This window comes from Haliotis rufescens, unplaced genomic scaffold, assembly GCF_023055435.1.
Source record: "Haliotis rufescens isolate VD_foot unplaced genomic scaffold, xgHalRufe1.0.p SCAF_11, whole genome shotgun sequence".
Taxonomy (NCBI): Eukaryota; Metazoa; Mollusca; class Gastropoda; order Lepetellida; family Haliotidae; genus Haliotis; species Haliotis rufescens.
Window position 1 is genome coordinate 2615057 of NW_025963791.1, and position 19849 is coordinate 2634905.

General features: G+C 40.9%; 3 protein-coding genes and 1 long non-coding RNA gene across 4 annotated transcripts; all 4 read left to right on the forward strand.

Annotated features, from left to right (window-relative positions):
- Nucleotides 1-57: 57 nt before the first annotated feature.
- Nucleotides 58-957, forward strand: LOC125378070. The gene is made up of 3 exons (XR_007220001.1): nt 58-110; nt 284-447; nt 846-957. It is a non-coding gene; the product is annotated as an uncharacterized LOC125378070 (long non-coding RNA).
- Nucleotides 958-2857: 1900 nt separating this feature from the next.
- Nucleotides 2858-7126, forward strand: LOC124144597 (delta-like protein 1). The gene is made up of 5 exons (XM_048392846.1): nt 2858-3014; nt 4094-4225; nt 4450-4611; nt 6051-6180; nt 6967-7126. The coding sequence occupies exons 1-5, from the start codon at nt 2858-2860 to the stop codon at nt 7124-7126; spliced, it is 741 nt and encodes a 246-aa protein (XP_048248803.1).
- Nucleotides 7127-7747: 621 nt separating this feature from the next.
- LOC125378071 lies at nt 7748-9584 on the forward strand. Its single transcript, XM_048392891.1, has 3 exons — nt 7748-7898; nt 8419-8540; nt 8717-9584. Exons 1-3 carry the CDS (start codon nt 7881-7883, stop codon nt 8910-8912), a joined length of 336 nt encoding a protein of 111 aa, XP_048248848.1. The 5' UTR covers nt 7748-7880; the 3' UTR covers nt 8913-9584.
- A 5105-nt stretch (nt 9585-14689) lies between these two features.
- On the forward strand, nt 14690-19605 carry LOC125378072. The gene is made up of 4 exons (XM_048392893.1): nt 14690-14872; nt 15810-16052; nt 16967-17061; nt 18641-19605. Exons 1-4 carry the CDS (start codon nt 14819-14821, stop codon nt 18702-18704), a joined length of 456 nt encoding a protein of 151 aa, XP_048248850.1. The 5' UTR covers nt 14690-14818; the 3' UTR covers nt 18705-19605.
- The last annotated feature ends 244 nt before the right edge of the window (nt 19606-19849 follow it).

Genomic DNA, 19849 nt, shown 5'->3' on the forward strand with positions numbered 1-19849 from the left:
AGTGCGACAATCTCACAAAGAGGCTTGAAATATTGTCACCAAATATAACCAGATCGAAGGCGCCCTTCACAATGACGGCCGGTAATATAGTGCTGGTTCTACTGCCACAAGTACGTACAAAGATATTCTTATTTAACTTAGTTCAGTGGAAATATGTACCTTTTTTATTACTTAAGGAATAATTAATGTCATGACACGTTTAACTATTTTAACTGGATGATGGTTGAAGTCACATATGTTTCTCGTGTATCAAACATTGGCATGCAGCCATTGCAATTTTCAGATATGTTGTGCAAGCATCGCTGTGACACTTAAGTTCGTGAGATATGACCATGTCGGTGAACGCAGGATGGCAAATGGAAGATGTTGTACTACGTTCTTTTCGAAGTGCATAGTTCCATGTGATCCGTCGATAAGAGTGTGTGTTTCGTCTCAAACAATAACAGGGTAAATATATACAACACTTAAAGAGCGAGTGAGATGGATAATGCCGTTTTGAACAGTATGCAGCTCTACCACGGCGTGTCCGCTTATGTGGGAGGAAAATCCGAAGTGATGCATGAAACAGACGTTTGCCACTTTGGTGAAACCTACAAGCACGGGTATGGTGCTGACAAACCTAGAAACTTATTCGGGGTAAACCGGGATTCGAACCAACGATTATAGGTTCCTGGCGTGTCCAAGGGAAGCAACTCCATGCCATACCTCCGACATTATAAAAACGTCCTTGTTTGTGTTAAAGAACATGATTCAAGTCGGTCCTTCCTCCAACTTTAACATAACTCGTGAATTGATTAAATAGCATTAAAAACGGCGATAAACCCCTAATCAGTCACTCTTTTCAGAATGTGTAATATATATAAAGGAGAGACGAAACAGTTCGGACGCATGAAGACAATCACTTTTGACAATAACATGGGAGCTGTACCAAACCCTCTCGTACTTCCAGTGGGCCAATGGGAGGTATGTGTATTAATTTTGTAGATACAGTTTTAATGATTGTTACTCGCTCTCTTTGTCTTCACATTTGCATGCATGGGTAACTTGAAAGTTTGTTTGATTGTGGGTTTATTTAACGCCGCTTTCAGCAATATTCAAGCTACAAGGCGGCGGTCTGTAATAAATTGAGTCTGGACCAGACAATCCAGTGATTGGCATGAGCACCGATCGACTCATTTGGGATAAGATGACATGCTAACTAAGTCATCGAGTCTGACCACCCGATCCCGTAAGTCGACTCTTACGACAAACATATGGGTTGCTGAAAACCAATTCTAACCCGGATCTTCACGGGTATGAAACGAAAATACGACCCTTGAACCTTGGCCTATCCACGACTTATTTCAGATAATTAATCTTGATTTCATGAATCATACCTTTAACCTTAACTAAATGTGTTTAGTTCTGTAGTTACATGTGGTTCACAGTAAAGCTTCTTATAGATATTTTATTCATTTCAATCCTTACAAATAAATACTTTATACCGTATTGCCAGATGGCATGTGGCCGAGTCAGAATTCTAATATAATGTTTACCACTCTAATGATAGATCCAGAAAGGTGTGACAAGTGTATTTTGTTATTTTCACGATGACACAATATCCCAATACCAAGTTTTGTTGATACTGATACCATATTTTTATCCAAAAGGAAGGTTTGTATTTCATCTTTACCGTTAACAACGGAGGTGAAGGAAAAAAACCTTCATTGATGGAACGCCTTAATTGGCACCTCAACAAAACACAGATAGTGTATCAAGGCATTGGGAAGATATCTCCGCATAAAATATCCGGAAAACATGTTGTGTAAGTATGTCATTGGCACACAAATACATGTACCTACAGACATGCTAGGCTGGAGCTTCATAGAGTATTTTTTGGACGCGTTTTTCATTTGATATTTCATGTTGAACACGTATCACGTCACAGAGCAAGGTTGCATGGACATCACGTAAAATATGCTATCGTTGTAGTGTCGAAATTTACAGACGTCTGATTAAACTAGTATCATGATTGGGTGGAACTTTAAAGACGTCACGTGAAACATGTACATAGTATCATGATTGGGAATAACTTTAAAGACGCCACGTAGAACCAGTATCGTGACTGGGTAGAACTTTGAAGACGTCACGTGGAACATAGTATCATGATTGGGAAGAACTTAAAGACGTCGCGTTGATCCAGTTCCGGACAGAGTAGGACTTTATAGACGTCACGTGGAACACAATATCGTGATACGATAGAACTGTTCAAAAGTGATTTGGAATTAGTGTCGTTATAGGTTCGAACTGTACGAATATCACGTGGACCCAACATCGTTATATATTAGAACTGTAAGGGTATCACTCGGACCATAAACCTCGATACAGTGTAAAGTGACATGATCCCAGTATGTGACAGTACTTGTTTTAACATGCATGTCGGTTCTCAGTGCCGTCGGCTTTGGTCAGTAAGGTCACTTTGCTTAACATTTCAATGCATAATAATTAAATGGACAATCACATTAAAGAACCCGTGAAGATCTGGGTTAGATGCAACCAATGCTTGCCGTAAGAGGCGCCTTTGCCTGTCGTAAAAGGCGACTATTTGGATCGGGTAGTCAGGCTCGCTGACTTGGTTGATTCATGTCATCATATCCCAATTGCGTAGATCCATGCTCATGATGTCAAACACTTGATTGTCTGGTCCAGACTGGATTATTTACAGACCGCTGTATTAAGCTTGAATATTGTTTGAAACAACAAACAAACAAAGAACAATATTAAAGTATCGGCATTTATGGCATTGTGATCCAAATATTCGGAAAAATATAAAATTGTCAATTTAATTGTAATTATAAACCATTTCAGTCAGACTGCGATGCTTATTTTTGTTGATATCAGGTTGACACTTCACATTGGTATTGACTGCTCCAAGGATTTCTACGGGAAGCAATGCAAAGTATACTGCAAAGACTCGGATGACCAGACAGGGCATTACAACTGTGAGGACGATGGACACAAGCTCTGTATGAAGGGTATGTACGTAATGGGTTAGAATTGGTCTCCAGCAACATGTGCTGGTCGCAAGTGGCGACTTAATGGACCGGGTGGTGAGACTTGGTGACATTGGTTGATGGCGTGTCATCGTACCCGACGGCGTGGAGCATTGCTCACACTATCAATCAAAGGATTGTCTGGTCCAGACTCGATTGTTTACAAACCGCTGCCGTCATTAAGCTGGAATATTTCCGTGGTTATTGCGTTAAACAATAAACATACACAGAGTGTATACGCGTGTATATTCAGACATTTGATTTATTTATGACGCAGGATAATAGAATACAAAAAAAAAAACACACGAAGCACACGAGACCTATCCTCATATGTTCTGAAGCCAATGTTAAAAATATATGAGGTTTTGGTCATCACTAAAGTGTTTATTTGTGATGTCTTATCACAGATGAGGTAAACATTGTTACTGATAGAGGAATATCTTAATATACTGTTTGCTTTGCTAACACCACCTCGTTTGGTGAGATTGTCCTATTTAAAACCATGTCTTACTGCAAGAATGTCCTATTTAAAACCATGTCTTACTGCAAGGATTTAATTCCGGTGGAAAGTACTCAAACGCAACGCATCGGTGCAAAGTATGTTAGTATTATTTTCTGAAGCAAAAAAATGCAGTTTAATGTAAAGGAATACTTAAATTTAAAAATCTTAAAATTATCGTAAGACAGTTGCTTTGTAAAAGTATTAATTATGGACAACAAATCCATTATCGCGCAAATGGCAAGCATTAGGTATGGTAAGTGTAAAGGATCTCATTTCATCAGGTTGCTGAAGATCTCGACAAAACAATAAGTGTGATTTCAGTGTTATTGAATCTGCATAGAATAACTGGTGATGTGAAAATGCGGCGTGATCGTTGTATACCTAAAACATCTACAACAGAGTGCAGAAACAATTGCAAGACTTAAGCGTTAACGTTTGTCTCACATCACCACCATGCATTCACGCTTTCAACCAATACTTTGCTCTAGAATAATGCGTGGAACTTGAAAATGGAAAATGATTAATTATCTTTTTTGTTTCAATTGTATTTACACTTAAGGGTGGAAAGGCAGTAATTGCACCGAGCAAGAGAACGCCTGTGACGGTAACAGCTGTCAAAACAATGCCACGTGTTACATCACGAAAGGACCAATTGCAACATATCGATGTGAATGCACTTCAGCCTATACAGGTATGTTACAGTCTTAAAGTAAATTTAGATAGTTCTCACTGTTTTCTATGAAACATTTTATAATTTTGTTTTCACAAGTACGCGCATACTAGTAATAATAATACGAAATGTACAGCAATCTTCCAACCACAAGTTTGTGATTTTAACGATGCTAATTCGGCCTGACATAATTTCTCTTATCAAGTGATTTTTTTTTGGATACATATTTCAATATGAAACTGTAGGAACGTACTGTACAGAACGCTGGAACATCCTGAGGAATGCAACGATTGCTCAAGAAACATCAACGCTCGCACCAACGACTCGTGTGCATCCCAAACCTACACCAGCATATACGGCATCAACGAGGCCTCCGACATACTCAAAGACATGTACACCTTCACAAGGTATATATGGGGATGCGGGTAGCCCAGTCGTCTGAGGTGGCGCAATTTGCTGTGATTATGGGTTCGAATCCCGGTTCGCATCGTCAATAATTCACAGGTTTATCTGGCTACGATCCTCCATCTAGGTGAGGTGAGGTGAAATGGGGTTTAATTTCCAATATCATTGCACTTGAATAGCGACGTGCATGCGCGCGCGCGGGCGTGTGTGTGTTACGTGTGTGTGTGCGGCTGTTTGTGCAAGTCCGGACTAATGCCGATTTTATAGATCTAGCCCACGGAGATACCATGTCGCAGTTTAAGATGAATACCCCACTCGGACACAGTAGACTGACTCCGAGCCGACCAGTCCTGTCCCCTTATTTACGAGCGCCAGGCAGGGTAACAACAAATATCACCTTATTACTTTTTTTGGTAAAGCGGCCAGGGATCGAGTCCGGGCGGACGCTCTACCACTAGTCCACGGAGGCGGTCTACCTCCATCAAAGGCATAGTAGCTATATAGTGTTTACAAAACCAATGAAGTATTGACGATGCCCTGTTCGCCCTGAAATACTGTCCACAGCGGCGTTAAATCCAACTCCTTGACGTACCCACTCACAAGATATATACACAATCCGCACATTGCTTTTGAAAACGTTTAAAAGATATCATTGTTCAATTTATCTTTTTATTTGAGTAACTATGATCGTTTCATCATATCAGAAAAGTTACAGACTGAAGTTGTGTTCCTGCAATGTAGCGTTAACAAGTTTAACTGTAACACTACAACCACGAAACGTTGAGTGAGTCACAGTGGTGAGTCACAATTAACCCCCACCCCCACCCCACCCCCCCCCCCCCCCCCCCCCCCCCCAACGCTATATCATGATTCAATTCTAAATCAGATTCGCCCCGATGGTGGACCTTGGTCTAGATATGTCAGGACCAAATCTAATCCGTGGATGAAGGTTTCACAACATAACGCCTTCGACGCTTCGACTTGCATGACCGGACACGCCGTGACATAACTGAACTTTTGTCAAACAAGGCGTTAATCTTCACTGACGTACACGTAACTCACTGTTCAGTATATTGATCTCGTATTGATCTGGCTTAGCCAATTCGTCGAACAATTTGCTTGCTCTTTATATAGTCAGTCGTGTTTAATAAGGCTGTGAAACACCATAAAATAACGGGAAATACGATATGCTACATACAGCTATATGACGGCGGCCGGGAACTAATCGAGCCCAGACAAGTCAGACAGGTGATTGATAGTATGAGCAACATCCCGGGGTTCGATGACACGCAATCAACCAAGTCACCGTATCCGCCCAATGTGTCTCCTCTTACGACCAGCAGACTTTGCTGGGGACCTATTCTGAGCCGGAATTCCAACGGGGTTGTGACTTATAAAGCCTGCTAATGGTCTACCATTTTCCTATGACATTGTTTTCCAGCCTTACAGTTCGGGATAGATGGTCAGACGTCATCGCCCGACGTGGTTAGAAACGACATAAAACGTTTCTTGTCAGAAAGAGGCGTGAGTGACATCTACAACGTCGACATCATTGAAAAGGATATATCAGGGTTAGTTTAAATACGTCCATATTAATCATAGGAAGCATGATGTTCGTTCATCTTTGTTTGTGTGTTTGTTGTTTAACGCCGCCATCAGCAATATCCAGTTATATGACAGACTATTTAGTGTTCGACATCATGAGCATCGATCCACGCAACTGGATACGATGACATGCATCAACCAAGTCAGCGAGCCTGAACACCCGATCCCGTTAATAAGACACATAGTCGACTTTTAGGATAATCATGGAAGCTAAAGACCTACTCCAATCCGGATCTTCACGGGTTTGTCCTGCAATCCAAGCGCCTTGTAGCAGTGGTTGCCGGTCGTAGTCATCAGTCCGTTTGTCTATGTATTTCTTTAGTATACTGTGTCTGAGTGGGGTATTCATGATAAACTGCGGCGTGTATCTGAAAGGGGACACATTAAAAATAATCAAATACCCAAAGAAGCCGCCAATCCTGATTAGTTAGGAATGTGACGTTGATCAACAGTGAGGACTTAACTTTAGGGGACGTCATCTGATCTAATACCATTTGTACAACACGACTTCCTGAAGTTGAAACACCTTATATGAAGCGTTGTGCACGAATTGATTAAAGGCTATTATTTTGTAAGGTGTATTTTCGGGTGTAGGTGTCCAGTTAGTAAAGGCGTTACTTCGTCACGCCTAAAACATGGATTAAATTATTTATGTCAATAGAAAGTGTGAAGCCTTTTCCTTGTGCAATAGTATACTGGTATATTGTAAAAAGCGGCGTGCAATACAACTGACTCACTCTGGTATATTTCAGATATAGGCATCCACATGTCCTCATTACACCACTACGTCAGCCTAACATCACTGAAAACATAGAGCTGCTAATAATAGAACATGTGAAACACCTTACTGGACATCACCCTGAAGAACCACATTGTGTCGATATGAAACAACCACGCAACTGGATACGATGACATGCATCAACCAAGTCAGCGAGCCTGAACACCCGATCCCGTTAATAAGACACATAGTCGACTTTTAGGATAATCATGGAAGCTAAAGACCTACTCCAATCCGGATCTTCACGGGTTTGTCCTGCAATCCAAGCGCCTTGTAGCAGTGGTTGCCGGTCGTAGTCATCAGTCCGTTTGTCTATGTATTTCTTTAGTATACTGTGTCTGAGTGGGGTATTCATGATAAACTGCGGCGTGTATCTGAAAGGGGACACATTAAAAATAATCAAATACCCAAAGAAGCCGCCAATCCTGATTAGTTAGGAATGTGACGTTGATCAACAGTGAGGACTTAACTTTAGGGGACGTCATCTGATCTAATACCATTTGTACAACACGACTTCCTGAAGTTGAAACACCTTATATGAAGCGTTGTGCACGAATTGATTAAAGGCTATTATTTTGTAAGGTGTATTTTCGGGTGTAGGTGTCCAGTTAGTAAAGGCGTTACTTCGTCACGCCTAAAACATGGATTAAATTATTTATGTCAATAGAAAGTGTGAAGCCTTTTCCTTGTGCAATAGTATACTGGTATATTGTAAAAAGCGGCGTGCAATACAACTGACTCACTCTGGTATATTTCAGATATAGGCATCCACATGTCCTCATTACACCACTACGTCAGCCTAACATCACTGAAAACATAGAGCTGCTAATAATAGAACATGTGAAACACCTTACTGGACATCACCCTGAAGAACCACATTGTGTCGATATGAAACAAGGAACAAAGGTGGGTTTTGTTAAATCATATTGTTTAAACGTTTCACAACGGGGGATAGTGGATAGAGTATCTGCCTGGGGAAGCGGAAAGTCGCTGGTTCGATCCCTGGCCACGTCATACCAAAAGACGTTTAAATTGTGACTTGGCATCTCATAGGGCTAACACTATAAAAGACTTAAGTCTGGGCTAGCACACGTAGCCACACACACGGATGAGCAATATCCCGAATTATTTAATCATGGCTACCGAGTGGCATTGTTTAGACAGACGGAATCAATAGAAACGACGAGTCATAGTATGACTATATCAAGACTGCATTCATTTCAGTATCTTTTTACAGTACCTTTTAAAACCAGAATCCAGACGAAATTTGGTAAACCCCTCGGATGACATATCATTGCTAATTGTCAGGGAAATTGGTTGAGTCTGGAATATGATATGGCAGAGATCAGAAGTTATCACGAACCTGTTAGTTTTACATTGTAGGGTTTCCGTTAATAGTCTTACTGTTGTATTTTATACATTCCAGGGTCACGTTCAAGCGAGATTTGATTCCAGCGAACCGCGGATTTCGTCCGCAGCTGTAGCTGGTGTATCAATGGGGATACTGCTGCTTATATGTATAATTGTGGGTACCATTATCCTGCAGAGGTAAGGATACTTGTCATGATGTTTGGTATTTTTTACGTGTGGAAGACATAACTCAGAATCCCTGACATTTCAACACATGCATAATTTAGTGGCAAGTGTATGGTAACACTAAAGCACGTTTTTTATGCCTGCAAATTAAAAACTATCCCCTAAAATCCAAACGTTATCTCCTTCAGATGCTGGGATTATAAAATATGGCCTTCATCCCAAAGGTCAACAGAAACTGGAGCTGTTTCACATAGAAAGGAATGTCAGACGCAGTACAACGTCGATGTCTTTGTGCCGGGGAGTGATGGAGAATGTGCCGTGATTTCGTTGCCCCCAAGATCATGTTCTTTGGGCAGGATTGTTGAGGGGAAACACCGATTGTGAATAAAACATGAACGAGTTTGGAGATGTGTTGGATGGAAGATATACTTGCCATATCACTTTTCAAACCCTGGACCCATTCGCTGCCATACCTTCGTTTAGAAAGTGACGTAACTGTCCGCATTCCTCCTATCAGTAGCGTCACGCATAATTTCTCTCGCTCATGAGTGTTGTTTGATTGGACGGCTATTTTTAGCGGCATCTATTTCCCAACAATGCTATAATGGCGAATATATCTAAGGATACACTGGATAATCGAGTATGATCAAACGGTGTAACTGATTTTTTAGCTGTTTTTGACTGTAAAAAGTACAATTATAAACTGAACCGCAAAAGAAACGTCACCATGGATAGCTATATGAGAAACCGTATTTGTCCAAACACTGTAAACATACTTTGAGACATATTAAAAAGATGAAGCTTTGCAAAACTGATCAACAACGTTGAAACTAAAGTGTCAAATGTTCTTAAAAGGAAACACAACACCAGTCTCTGAGAAAATGGCATCACAAGTCAGTATCTCGTGCGTCCGCCAAGTTCATTGATGACTGCCATGCAACGTCGATACATGGAATGGATGAGGCGGTTGATGAAGGCCATAGGCACTTGAGCCTACACTCACGCAGTTCAGCTGCAGTTGTCGGCCTTGGTCGGACGTCATTGAGTCGTCTTTGAATCTCGTCCTACAGGTGCTCAATGGGATTTAAATCGGGACTGAGGGCAGGCCACTGCATGGTTCTGATGCCATTCTGCTGGAGGAAGTCTCTTGTTGCAGTGTGATGTATGGCGTGTGGTCTCAAGACTTGATCAATGTACCGAGCTGCTGTGACACCATTGCCTCTCCCTGGACCGATGTCCTGGAGTACCACGGGGCCGACCCTCTGTGCAAGATCAAATCCACCCCACACCACGAGTCTCTCTCAACATCCGAAAAACGTTCCCCACGGCGTCCCCAGACTCTCAAAAATATTTAATGTTTTTATTGAAGTTTAAATCCCACAGAAAAATGACATAATACGTTTCTATATAAGCAGTTCAGTAGACACAAGGGCACATTTTACGGTTGTAAAAAGTAAAATAAATCTCTGAGAGGTAACACTGTTTATAAAAGACATATTGCGCTGTAATAATGGCAACATCGTTTCAGGGAAAGTTTGAGGTGTGAATAAAAACATATCTTAGAATCTATATTGAAATATGAACATGCAGTTGTGTTACAGTGAGAAAAATAATACATCAAGAAAGATGGGGTTTTATGTACCCTCGATTCTTTTATTGATGATTTTTACTTGTACCTTTTAAGTACCATTAACTGATATATGTGTAATAACATCTTCATGATAAGTGCTTCATTATACTGAATAAATGCATTGTACGTGAAATTATGTTTCTTTAATAAATTAAGTTAAACGTTACCATTTGACGCGTTCTACAAATACCAATCCTGTCAAATATAGAATCATCCTCGACTATATATTCAGTGTATTATACATCCATTCTGTTAGAATACATACCCTGGATCTTAATCTGTCACAGGATATCTCTCGCCCATGAGTGTAAACTGGTTGGACGGGATTTTGGTTGACATGTTTATGCTTGAAAACGAATGGTAGCGAATGTGCCCATGTTATGTATCTTCACACTGGATTATCGAGGGTGGCACAGAAGCTGACAAGTGTCAGTTTATTATTCGGTTCTTCGTACATGGAATATTTCACATTTGTCTAAAAGGAACAGTAGTCGCTAATCGTGGGTTCGAATCTCAGACTCGACCCGATTATGAGCCTTGGTATATCAGCACCATGTGGGTGTTCACCGGGTGGAATTAATAAACTAAGTTCCATAATCATAAGAAGTCTCTGCTTAGAATCCAGTGTACGATTCCGACTACATCATAAGCATGTACTAATGAATCACTATCCATTAGGGATGATACCAGGTGTTGACAAAAAGGTGAACGTGTCCTGCCCAACCGATGGCACACGTCACAAACACATGCAAAGGCAAGTTAAATGTTCACCTGACTTATTAAGACCTTGAATGTTGTAACCTGATCTTGATAAAACAATTTTTGAGCATGAGTCGTATGAACCTTTTTGAAAGTTTCGTGGAAAGAACCTGCTCGATTGCCCCTCAAAGGTTGTAATATGTAAGCACCTAATGCTGGAGCTGCTGGAATCATGTCGAACAGATGTGTATACTTTACTGTCACTCTAAATCTGTATGCAGAGATCTGATAAAATATAAAAGTATACCAAGCGACATCAGCCTGCATATGGCACGGTGTATGCATTCATACCTCGTTGCCACTCATTTATCAAACGGGCAGATGTCAATATTAAATTATTCGTTCAGCTGGTGTTTTTCCAATCTCGATGAACTCACTGGGAGCAGAAAAGTCCGCACTACCGGGATTTTACTATGCACGAAATTGTGTACACCTGTAGACCTTTTGTGAAGTGGGAACATGTCTGTTTATTTCACCAGCCCAGTGCGGATTATCGGATTAACTTATGCTCATAGGACGAGACAACCAAATTGATCGAGTGGTCAGGCTCGATGACTTTGTGTCATCACTGATTTTCAGTGGTCCATACATATAAAAAAAATTAAATTGCCTCTTACGCCTAATGGAATATGTTTCAGGGGATAATCGAGATGTTTCAGGGGATTTCGTGGGTCGTTGCTCAGAATATCACCAACGGTATTTCTTATCCACAGTCGATTATTTCAGGCAGCCGTCGTACAGATGGAATATTGCAGCAAACAGACAAACAGATTAAATGTTTCAATTTGAAAGAAAATGGTCGCCAGGTGACACATAATGTCCTCCTCCCAATACTCAGTTTAGTCCCTTCAACGTCAAGCCGTAGGCACTTGGAAGTTCTTCAACGCAAAGCCATGGGCACTTGGAAGTTCTTCAACGTCAAGCCTTAGGCACTTGGACGTTCTTCAACGTCAAGCCTTGGGCACTTGGAAGTTCTTCAACGTCAAGCCTTAGGCACTTGGAAGTTCTTCAACGACAACCTTCTGGCACTTTGGTGGTCTTCAACATCAAGCCTCGGGTATTTGGAAGTTCGTCAACGTCCAACCTTTGGCACTTGAAAGTTCTTCAACGTCAAGCCTTTGGCACTAGGAAGTTCTTCAACGTCAAGCCTTTGGAAATGGACGTTCATCAACGTCAAGCCTTAGGCACTTGGAAGTTCTTCAACAACAACCTTCTGGCACTTGGGTGGTCTTCAACATCAAGCCTCATGCACTTGGACGTTCGTCAACGTCCAACCTTAGGCACTTGGAAGTTCTTCAACAAGCCTTGGGAACTTGGAAGGTCTTCAATGTGAAAGCCTTAGGTACTTGGAAGTTCGTCAACGTCAAGCCTTAGGCATTTGAAGGTTTTCAATGTGAAAGCCTTAGGTACTTTGACGTTCTTCAACGTCAAGCATTAGGCACTGGGAAGCTCTTCAACAAGCCTCAGGCAACTTGCAATTGGATTTCATCAACGTCAGACCTAAGGCACTGACAAGGTCATCAACGACAGGATTTAAGCACCGGAGGGCTCTTCATTGACAAGACGTGGGCACTTAAAAATTCTTCAGCAATGAACTTTTGGCACTGGATAGCTCTTAAACGCCAAGCCATAGGTATTTGGAAGCTTCTCAAGTATGACGGGGTGAAATGTTTTGAGAAAATATTACAAACTTTGAAACTGAACCACTCTTATAAGAATTTGTACCACAATAGAAATCAATTACAGTACTAAACATTTTTGCTCAGCCTTGAACTTGTTAGAATCAATGCGATGACAGCCTTTATTTGTTAAATGTCAAGTGAAACTAATATGTCGTTTGGTAATGCTTTACGGGACTTCAAAGGGTATAACAAAAGCGTTCATTACTTTTGCATGCGCCCTGGCGCAAGGGAAGGCAAGTATTACATCTGTAGAAGGAAGATATATGGCTACAATAGAAGCAAAGGAAAGGTTACGAAATGAGTGAACCTAAATAATGTAGACAGAGAGAAAGAGGAGAGGAGGAAGAACGTTGTGCCAATTTTCTATTTTGAATTTTGAATTTAAGATATTGAGAGTCGATGCAGGTCTTAGGTGTGTAACAATTAGCAAAAGGTATTCAGGTCGAATCTCAGATTCGAACCCACAATCATGAGTTTCTGGCTCGCCTAAGGGGTGCGACTCGAGAGAAGATGCTGCAATGAATGCGAGGTAAAGAACACAAGGACCGATCGATGAGTTAGGAGAAAGAATGTGAAAATTAAGATTGTTCGACATATATATTGCGCTGACGCTTCGCTTCATACATGAAATGTTAATGTCCAATAATAGCTAGTTTTTACAGATTCAATGTTTTGCTCGTCATGGCCGTTCTGTTTTGTGAAATACAGATCTGAAAGCGAATCTCAAACTAACGTGTTTTTCATTGTGGAGCGAAATTTAACCTTTAATCCTAACACTGTTTATTTCCTAAGCAGTTAACAAATATTAAAATTATTGCGAAATGTTAAGAGATGCTACCATTCAGATGAATAGTTAAGCGTTAAACGGAACGTATTCAGTTAAACTTGTAACCTTGAAGTCATCAAACAATATACCGAGGTATACATTGCTTGAGACAAGCGGCGTGCGATATTCGTCTATAGAGCCTACATGGACCTTGTCGAGGCTGTCAAGCTACACCATCGTGAATGATATATGTGAATTATGGGGTTAATATATAAAAGTTCTAAAGCTTTACATTATCAACAAATGTCGCCCTTTATGAGATGTTGTGGTCGTGGTGTCATGAGGCTTTTAAATCATAAAGCAACGAAGACGCTGGCGTTGAACGAAAACTATTGATTTATGTGTGTATGGTGAAACTTCTTCATGTATGTTTCATAACATATTAGTTCGTGTCCATGGGAACGAGAACACTAACTGTGATATTTTCAGGCATTTGTGTGACTGTGTTCACGGGCAAAAGTTCTATCAGTGGCACCAAGGGTATGTACTTAATTTGCTTTTAATTGTTGTAAAATAGAAAAATATACTTGGGTGTTATATTGATTGCAAGGTTTGTGTGGAGCTGGGGAGGGGATTGTAAGTTGTGTTTGTTTGTTGTTTAACGCCGCAATCAGCAATATTCCAGCTATATGATGGCGGTCTGTAAATAATCGAGTTTGGACCTGACAATCCAATGATTTTAATATCATTAACATCGATCTACGCAATTGGGATACGATGACATGCATCCACTAAGTCAGCGAGCCTGACCAGCCTGTCCAGTTAGTCGCCTCTTACGACAAGCATGAGTTGCTGAAGACCAATTCTAACACGGATCTTCAGGGGTTTGTGTGTGCGTATGTGAGTAACAATATTGGGATAGATTGTGGTACAGTTCTTGTCATACCTTTGTCATTGTGTGCATAATATATATTGTATTCAGTGATTACCATGTAATGTTACTTATGATAATGATTTCTTTATATGCCCTTAGTGCATTTAGTGTTTAAATTATGATGGAAAACCCTTTTTCTAAAATATATTTTTCATGTAATCATTTCATGCAATAAATACAGTCCCTTATATACATTATAATGTATTCATAAACTTGCCATGCATCATAAACTGCCGAGGAAAAGAAAGTATACATAGTGACAACAAAATATTACTCACGTTATCAAACGTAAGAGCAGTCCCCGAAACACTACGAACCTAAAGTCTAAAACAAAACTATTAAATCTGTATCAAATACATCCATATCGGCATCGAAATAACATTTCTTGTTTGTTGTATTTAAGCCACCAAACGTGTGTATGTACTTTGTTTTCCCCGGCAGTTTATGTTGTATGTAACATAGAAATAATGTAGGTACCAAGGAGTTGTTGTTAACACGTGTTGCAGATGCTGCACTGCCATGGGACTGACTAAGCCTGTTCTGTACATCGTCCTCGTCACATTACATCTCCTTGTATGTAGTCACGGTATTGTATCGTGTACTTTTACAGCGAAACCCCGTTAATACGAACTGTGGTTGAAATTGTCCTGATTAACAAATTGCCAAATTAACGAATAAAGGGTTCTACTGACCTGTAGGCAGTATTTTATTGTACGATTGTACTGTGTGCAGTATTTTATTGTACAACGATCACGAGTTGTTTAGTTCGTATATGAGGTATTAACATTATGTACAGCCTCTTCAATGATATTAAAAAATGTGCAAACTTTGAAAATATGAACCCGTATTTAAATAATGATGAATACAATTCGATCTCGGTAATGAGCACAAGTCCTTTTTATGAACAGGGGAGTGAAGTTTGGTATTTCCCGGATATTCTCACAATTGTCACGGCGACTATCTGTACCTTTTCTCCCCATACCGATTGCCATATCGCTTCCACGTTTGGATGCGGTCGTTCGGCCATTGCGTTTATATGAGTTGTCCAGCTACATCTATGGGGAACAACTACGCATTAGCCACTTCCTTCTAAAAAATAACTTCGTCCAATCTTCGACGTCATCAAGTTGCGAGCCCCAGAAATGACGTCATGATAGAACTGTTTTATCGTGAAATAAAATATGCTTCGTTCTATTTGCGATTTTTCGCGTACCTAATGTTAAATTAAAACATACTGTGTTTTCAATGTACATGTAGAGCTTGGTTAACGAGCTTTATTGAATTCGCAACCGGACATGCAGAGTGAAGCTCGGTTAAATCTACAGGAAACCTATCTCTATATTTACATCTTAAAGTTACCATGGCAACAGTAAACGCGAACTCTTTCGTGGATACAAAGATATTGAGAGAAGCGGCATGGGTTGTGCCTATTGTTTTGAGTAGGTTATTGATCTCAATTAAGGAAACACCGATAATAGTCTTTTAAACTGACACGCGCTCATCCGATCAGTTTCAGATGGCGGCGTGTCTACTGAATGGCACAACACGCATTTTACCAGTTTCAAACTCAGCTGACATCGTTCCCATAACCAGGGTTACAGTAGCCGATGCCACAAGTCTTCATAAACAACAGCTAAAACATCTGGCAACCAAGGCCAATTCTACTGGCGTAAAACCTCCCCTTAAGTTTCCCCCCAAAACGAGATCAAAAGGGCTGGCGTCGTTAGCTTCTTCGCGGAAAACAGAACATGAGGTGAGTGCTTATACATAAGTGACATCCGGCATCTGCTTGTCTGGATCCAAGACCAACTTCCATCGTTCAGTCCCAATGAACAGTGGATGTTTACATGACTAAAGTATTGACAGATCTATATGGTGAGTGACTATGGTCTCTACGTCCTTTCCAGCAGAGTTCAACCGACATCACAACGACAGCCACAAGCACTGTGCCTATATATTGTAATAAATGGGATTCGAACACGGATCGTCGGCTTGACGAGCGAACGCGTACGTAGGCTTTCACTACTCGGCCACAGCACCACCAGCATGTCCTGGGGTGGGCTTATTAAAAATGATATAAAATTTATAATCGTACATGTAAGTATTTGATAAATTCGTGAACAGTTTGTAGTGTTATGCAGATATGCTAAAAACTGATGTCATTTATTGAGGAATATCATCATATATCAATAATATCTATTGATATCAAACCCCCTCCGTGGTCTTGTGGTAGAGCGTCCGCCCGGAGAACGGAAGGTCCAGGGTTCGATCCCGGGCCGCGTCATACAAAAAGACGTTAAAAGATTGTACTTGTTGTTACCCTGTCTGGCGCTCGGCATTAAGGGGCTAAAACAAGGACTGGTCGGCTCGGAGTCAGTATACTGTGTCTGAGTGGGGTATTCATGTTAAACTGCGGCATGGTATCTCAGTGAGCTAGCACTATAAATCGGCATCAGTCCGGACTAGTACAAGCAGCCACACACACACATACACGTGCATGCACGTCGCTATATAAGTGCAATAATCTTGGACGCGACGTTAAACCCAATTTCACCTCACCTCACCTATTGATATCAAACGATTTCGTGTGACATTGAAAACAACCTACTACGACAATATTAGTCGGTTGTATAGTAAATTTACATACATCTTTCTCTTCCTCGACAGTACGGAAATGTCCCCAACCAGTCTCTTGTCGTTGGGCTTGTATTCGGCGTGTTGTCTATAGTGGGGATTATCATCGGAATACTTGTCATAAAATTGTGAGTCATTATTTGTATTGGTACCATTATATAATATATTGTTAATATAAACTGACGGCCAAAAAAATGAAATTGCAAAAATTGAAAAACAAAGGGTTTTTTTTAAAATGCGAAAAACTGAAAAACACATGCCGCTTGGGCAGCCGGAACTGCACGCTCCCCAGACATGTCCCCCAGGGACACCTCCGGGACATCATGGATAGTCGTGTTCGACAGCGACCACATCCTCCAGCTAAACCGATAAGAACTGATCCAGGCCTCCAAGAAGAATAGCGACGAATCTCACGTGACGCCATCAGACGACTGACGTTTTCTGTGCGCCGGAGAGTTTTTGCGTACACGCGTACACGCTATTAATGTGACGTGTAATTGACCTTTTGAATGTGTGTGCCCTGTGTGCATTAGGTTGAAAGCTTGTTTTTGCTACCCTATCTCAATTCGGGCAACTGTCGTGCCAATATCGGATGATGTATGACTGTCATTTTAACTGACTGATTTCGTTGAGATTCTGATTTTTCCATACATTTTACTTCATGCATTCATCTTTTGTGGTTTTTAAACTTGAGTGATTTCAAACTATGGTAAAGTTTCTTTTGGCCGTCAGTTTCTTTTTCATTGTTTCTGAGACCCGTGAAGATTCGGGGTAGAATAGGTCTTCAACAACCCATGCTTGCCATAAATGGTGACTATGCTTGTCGTAAGAGCCGACTAACGGAATCGGGTGGTCAGGCTCGCTGACTTGATTGATGCATGTCATCGATCCCAATTGCGTAGATCGATGCTCATGATATCGATCACTGTATTGTCTGGTCCAGACATTATTGTTTACAGACCGCCGTCATATAGCTGAAATAGCTGATTGTGGATTTCTATACTGTGTGATCAATATCACGCAGACCAAAGACCTGTTACCTCATTGGTAAAACCCAGAATCGCTTATGTATTGTACTTTGTCCAAGAAAACATACATTGTGGTTTCTTGAGTTTCAGAACATACAAATAGCTCATCTCTATCAATATCGGGGGTATGGATGGCCAAGTCGCCAAATGTAAACACATTTCTGTGCAGCTTTCCTTCCCTTAGTCGTGCCAGGATTCTATAATTCGAGTCCTGGATTAGCTCAGATTATAATCCTTGTTTGTCAGCATGAAAGCGGTAAACGTCTTAGACCTGCATCATACCGACATATTGTTCAGAGCGTTGAGCAAAACTGAACATTAATAGTCCCTTAACTCTAATTTGCCACACCAGAAAGTCTGCCTGTGGTGCATGTAGCAGGATACATATTTATTACACATGCCTCATATATTATTTCCCACAGGAGAGGGAAGATTACAACTATGCGTAGTTGCTATGCATAATTTATATGGAACGAGGGAAGAGTAGTGTGCTTGATTGGGGAGCAGTTCAAAAGTTCATGTGGGGTAAAATTCGGGTGATATGTTTTACATTAAGTTTTTTGGGGTTGTTTTTTTTTTTGGGGGGGGGGGGGGTCGGTGGGAATTGTAATACTAACACCATTTAAGGTGAGTGAGTGTCACATTTTGTTATCATATGTACCTATGTCTCATGTTTCAGTCGCATTCATAAGGTATCACCTGTGGCTGCAGCGAGACCTGGCTCTAGTAAAGGGGAGGAATAACTACACGAGGCGCCATGGTAGATCCTTTGTGGACGGTCTCTGTGTGTTTTGTATAAAATCTCAAATCACTGGGAAAGGGGAGCTTAATCGCAACATTTACCCTCCACTCTATGGTGTCACCTACATTTCTTCCAGAGGCTCCCGTCTTAGTGATACTATGACAGTCATCTTCAGTACCAAAACCGAATTCATTTGCCATTATCGAGACATTTCCGCGGATACTGAAGTGACATGTGGTACAGACTGTGCTCTGAGCTGTAGGCGTTACATGGACAATGAACCTAACATTTTAAAATTGATTTGATCTTTGCACTTTCGTAATAATATATAATAATGTCCTAGCTCTGTTGTTGCATTGACCTTTCTTTGAAGATCCCTTTAGATGTTCAGTTACTGGACCAAACTTGCTCATTGTGAATGATGTGTTACAATTTGTTAACGAGAGATTATTTATATCCCCTTTTGTATATCAATATGACGTGGTGGCGTTTGTTTGTTGACACTTTTGCATTGTTCTTTTGTGGGCAGTAATTCCACTTGCTGCTACATTCGTCTTCTGGATAATTGGTAGGAGGTTTGGCGGGGGTTGTTTCGCGGGTTATGGTGGGGCCAGAGGCGCCGGCAGTCGCGTCCGAGAATTCTATGACCGTCGTTCGAATCCCTTATTCGTCCTCTTTAAAATTGTGGGGTTTCCAGTAAAGAGGTAGAGGGCAAAGAAGTGAACTTCAACCGACAATAAGCTGGCAGGGCGTGATATAACTGATATATTGTATTTGACATATCTATTTTATTTGTGTCTGTGGGGCTAGTGTTTGTTGTTTTTGTTTAACGCCGCACTTAGCAATATTCCAGGTATATGACGGCGTTCTGTAATTGATCGAGACTGTACCAGACAATCCAGTTATTTGCTTCATGAGCATTGATCCACGCAACTGGATACGATGAGCCTGACCACCCGATCCCGTTAGTCGCCTCTTGCGACACACATAGTCGACTTTTACGTCAAGCATGGGTTGCTAAAGGCCTATTCTAACCCGGATCTTCACGGATTGAAATAACATTGAGACGAAAATGACAGATTTAGATTTTTATTTCTATTTATATATCTAGATCTGCTATTTATATACTAGTAGCATGACATGCAT